The sequence below is a fragment of the Myotis brandtii genome, unplaced genomic scaffold, assembly GCF_000412655.1.
Source record: "Myotis brandtii unplaced genomic scaffold, ASM41265v1 scaffold500, whole genome shotgun sequence".
Lineage (NCBI taxonomy): Eukaryota > Metazoa > Chordata > Mammalia > Chiroptera > Vespertilionidae > Myotis > Myotis brandtii.
This window is the reverse complement of record NW_005369062.1, coordinates 821,433-826,492: the sequence shown is the minus strand read 5'-3', so window position 1 is coordinate 826,492 and position 5,060 is coordinate 821,433. Positions and strand designations below refer to the sequence as shown.

Below are 5,060 nucleotides of genomic sequence, written 5' to 3'. Positions count from 1 at the left end.
CCCCCAGTGCACAAATTTTTGTGCACCGGGCCTCTAGTCTATAATAATAAAAGCATAATATGCAAATTGAAATAATGGCCGAACAACGGAACAACCGTCTGGAATACCTTCCAGACAGAGCCAGGGCTGCGAGGGCCGGCCAAGGCAGCCAGGGTGAAGGCCTTAAAAGCATAATATGCAAATTGACCAAATGGCCGAACAACGGAACAACCGTCTGGAATACCTTCCAGACAGAGCCAGGGCTGCGAGGGCCGGCCAAGGCAGCCAGGGCTGTGAAGGCCTAGTCTTGCACGAACTTCGTGCATCAGGCCTCTAATATATCCATAATTCTGTCTCAAGTACATGGTATGCTATGATTTGAAATGTTAATTTCAAATAATAATTCCTAGTTTATGAAATGGCTTCCTAGACTTCCTCTGTGTGAATATTCTTTGTTTTCTTTGAGAAATTTATGTTAGAAATTTATTTTTCTGGGATAAAATATCAGTTTCTTTTGTGCTTTAAAACCTATAGTGTGTGTGTTTTTTTTCTTTCAAAATGGTAGTTTAGTTTGAAATGTTTGTAAGAGTCATTGAATTTTATTATTTTGGGCATAAATCACATTAACAGATACTATGGTAGTTCAGCAATAGAGTTTAACTCATTGCCAAGTTATTACTGTCATATAAAATACAACATTTTCCCAGTACTTCTGCCATCTCTACTTTAACTGCTACCAGTAATTGAAATGCAGGTTGTAAAGAGTCAAAATAATGGTATTTGCTTTCCAGTGAAAAATTACATCATCATTTGCTGTATGTATGAACATGAGTTATATGCTAATATCTTTAAGTAAATATTGGTGCAATGATTTTTTTCATATTTTATATCAGCTCTGAATTAGAAATACATATTTTCATTTAGGGCATCTTTACATTTCATGGTTTAAGTATAGTAGGTATTAATAAATACAATTAGCCTGGTCGATGTGGCTGCGTAGATTAAGCATGGTCCCATGCACCTAGAGTTCACCAGTTCAATTCCCGGTCAGGACACATGTACTGGTTGCGGGCTCAATCCTTTGTAGGGGACATGCAGGAGGCAGCTGATGGATGTTTCTCTCTCATCGATGTTTCTATCTCTCTCCCTCTCCGTTCCTCTCTCTAAAAAAATCAATAAAAACATTTTTTTAAAAAAATTAGATAGGTAAATACAATTAAAGTTGTGTTTGTTCACCCTGCTCCAAAAGGTTATAATAATTTAAAATCATAAGACATTGTTTAAACTATGTTTAATTTACCAAGTACTTGACATAAAGTATGTCACTTGAGATTTTAATTTCTTATATACTTTTAAAATATATAAATGTTTAGTTTATAGAAGGTTAAAACTATAGTATTTAATTTACCAATTTAGATTATATCAAGATAATTCTTGTTTGTTTTTTACTGTAGGCCAAAATAGAATCTGATCGAGTCATTGGATCTGTAGGCAAAAAAGTAGTACAGGAAACTGGAATTAAAGTCCGAAGCCGATCACATGGTTTATCAATGGCCTATAGGAAAGATTTTCAACAACTCCTCCAGGGAATTTCAGAGGATGTTCCTCATAGACTGCTGGACCTGAACATGAAAGAATACACTGGGTTCCAAGTTGCTTTGCTCAATAAGGTAATAGTTACATGAATTTAGTACTGCTCTAGTTATATTTTGTTATATTATTGAATATAGATCAAATTTTCTGTTAACTGAAACTGTCCAAATTTTCAGAAGTACTTTTTATGCCTCTGTAGAATAATGATCATTATACTTTGATTGAATAATTGAATTTTAGAATTAAAACAGACAGCCCTGGCTGGTCTCAATTGGTTGGGCATTTTCCTGTGCACTGAAAGATTACCAGTTTGATTCCTGGTCAGGGCACATGCATGGGATGTGGTCTCAATCCCCCCGCTACATCACCCCCAGTGGAGAGCATGTAGGAGGCAGCAAATTGATGTTGCACTCTCACATTGATGTTTCTGTCTCTCTCTCTCTCTCTCTCTCTCTCTCTCTCTCTCTCTCTCCCTCTCCCCCTTACTCTTTCTAAAAATCAATAACTGTTCTTAAACAAAAACAAAACTGTCCATGGTGAGTGAATGAATGTATTGATAAAAAGTAAACCAACCCATTTATTTTATAAGTTAGTAAACAAAGGCTTAGAGATTGCTTAAAGTTATATAGCTAATGGTAGAGTCACTGTAATTTGGTACTTATGACCTTGGGTGCACAGTGTGATCCTAAAATGCTTTATGAGTACTTGCTATTAAAAAGATCTAATTCCAGCAGCTTTTATATATAAAAAAAAAAAAGCTGATTCTAAAATTCATATGGAAGTGTAAAGGTACTAGAATAGCTAAAACAGTTTTGGAAACGAATAAAGTTGGACAACTTGCACTATCTAATTTTAAAAATTACTGTGAAAAAAAAAACTAAATAAAAATAAAAATTACTGTGAAGCTATAGTGATCAACACTTTGTGTTGTTGGCATACGGATAAACATATAGATCAATGGAACAGAATATAGTCTAGAAGTAGGCCCTCACACAAATAGTCAATTAATTTTTAACAAGGTGCCAAAATAATTTAGTAAGTGAGAATACAATCCTTTCAACAGGTAGCACTAGAAAAATTGGATATCCATATTCAAATTACTTAACTTGACCCTTACCTAACATTATTTGAAGTGATCATGGTCTTAAGTGTAAGAACTAAAATTGTAAATTAAAAGAAAACTAGAGAAAATCATCATGAACTTGAGTCATGCATCATGAAAGAGTTCTAAAATACAAAACAAAAAGAACTTGATAAATTGAACTTCATTGAAATTATTAATTCAAATGAAACTTTGAAAAATTAAAAGGTGCCGAAACCGGTTTGGCTCAGTGGATAGAGCATCGGCCTGCGGACTGAAGGGTCCCAGGTTCGATTCCGGTCAGGGGCATGTACCTGGGTTGCGGGCACATCCCCAGTAGGAGATGTTCAGGAGGCAGCTGATTGATGTTTCTCTCTCATCGATGTTTCTAACTCTCTATCTCTCTCCCTTCCTCTCTGTAAAAAATCAATAAAATATATTAAAAAAAAAGAAAAAAGAAAAATTAAAAGGAACTTAAAACCTGGGAACAAAACACATATTGAATAAAGAACTTAATATCAAAATCCTTAAAGAACTCATAGAACCTAATAAAGAGATAAACATCCCCATAAAAAAAGGGCAAATATTTGAACAGATACTTCACCAGATAAGATATACAAACTTGAACAAGCACATGAAAAGACAGTCAACCTTATTGATCATTAGGGAAATGGAAATTAAAACCATAATGAGGTCCCATTTTATACCCACTAGAATAGCTAAAATTTAAAAGACTGAAAAATGTCAAGTTTTGGTGAGGATGTAGAGCAACTGGAACTCTCATATATTATATTAATATATGTAATATATATGTTAAATATATGTTGTTTGTATAGCAATTGTAAGTATCTACTCAAGATAAATGGGTAGATATTATTATTGATAATACTCCAAACTCTAAACAGTCCAATGTTGATCAACTAGTGAATAGATCAAAGATATGGCATATCCATATAATGAAATACTACTTTACTGTGATAAAAAAAGGAATAGACTACTGATACATGAACAACATGGATGAATCTCAAAAACATCATGCTCAGTAACAGAAGCCAGATAGAAAATTTTAGATATTGCAAAATTCCATTTATGAAATGGAATGTACAGAGACAGAAAGCAGATAAGTTGTTGCCTGGGGCTAATAATAGGAATTGATTACAAATGGGCACAAGGAACTTTCTGAAATGATGGAAGTATTCTAAAACTGGATTGCGGTGATTGTTTCACAACTATAAATTTACTAATACTCATCGAACTGTATACTTAAATAGGCAGTTGTATAGCATGTACATTATACATCAAAGCATAAGATAAAACTTTGGAAGTCTTTAAAATTTGGGTGTTTACTAGTACTTCTTTTAGTCAGAAAATATAATAAAATCTTGAGTTAGATGTAAATTTGGGATTATTTGGTTGAGCTCACTACCAAGTTTTTATCTTTTGGTTCCCAAAACAGTACTTTAAGATTGCATCACAACTCTATTCTGTTTTTTTAAGGTAATTAGTTAACTTGTATTTATTATTTTCAAACCTATGTGCAAGGTAGAAATTTTAGTCTCTTAATTCAGTGTTTATAAATAACTTTTGTCTTTGAATATTTTCAATAGGATTTAAAGCCACAGACATTTAGAAATGCATATGACATACCTAGACGGAATCTTTTGGATCACTTAACAAGAATGAGATTTAATCTTATGAAGAGCACCCGAAGATTTCTTAAAGGACAAGATGAAGGTTAGATTATGATTTTAATATTGGTATTTTTCTCTTTATATAAAAACACAATAGAGTAATACTGTAACTCTTAAAGAATTCTTGCACAATTCTCATTGTAAATTCAAACAAATTAAGTAAAAAGTCATCCCTGATTCTTTACAGTTCTTTCTGCCTTCACTATAGAATTTGCCCCAAATTCTATTCCCCAGATGTAACCACCTTTGTTAATAGCTTAGTTTCCTTTCTTGATTTTTCGTCCATTCACACATGCAGACACATAGACAAACTGAGTTATTTTATTATGATATACCAATATCTGATGGTTTAACTCTGGGTGGCCAATAATTGTACAATTCTAATATTTCCTTCAACCATATGCATGGCACTTACTACAAATCAAGTCAGATGAAAATTTAACCTTTTGCTATCTCTGATGTAAGCATTCTACTATATGTATATATCTATATCTATCTATCTATATATATATATATATATATATATATATATATATGAAAAAAAGTATATATATATATATATATATATATATATATATATATATATATATATATATATATATATATATATATATATATATATATATATATATATATATATATATATATATATATATATATATATATATATATATATATATATATATATATATAGATAGATATATATATATATATAT

At 31.7% G+C, this 5,060-nt stretch overlaps 1 protein-coding gene across 7 annotated transcripts in view; it reads left to right on the top strand.

The window, feature by feature from the left end:
• The window catches only part of INTS6 (integrator complex subunit 6), a 111,187-nt gene that overhangs the window by 86,890 nt on the left and 19,237 nt on the right, over positions 1-5,060 (top strand). For all 7 annotated transcript variants that reach the window (XM_014548293.1, XM_014548291.1, XM_014548292.1 and 4 more), the window contains 2 exons: positions 1,434-1,649; positions 4,261-4,387. In XM_014548293.1, the coding sequence (XP_014403779.1) occupies positions 1,434-1,649; positions 4,261-4,387 (343 nt within the window). The remainder of the gene's footprint in view (positions 1-1,433; positions 1,650-4,260; positions 4,388-5,060) is intronic.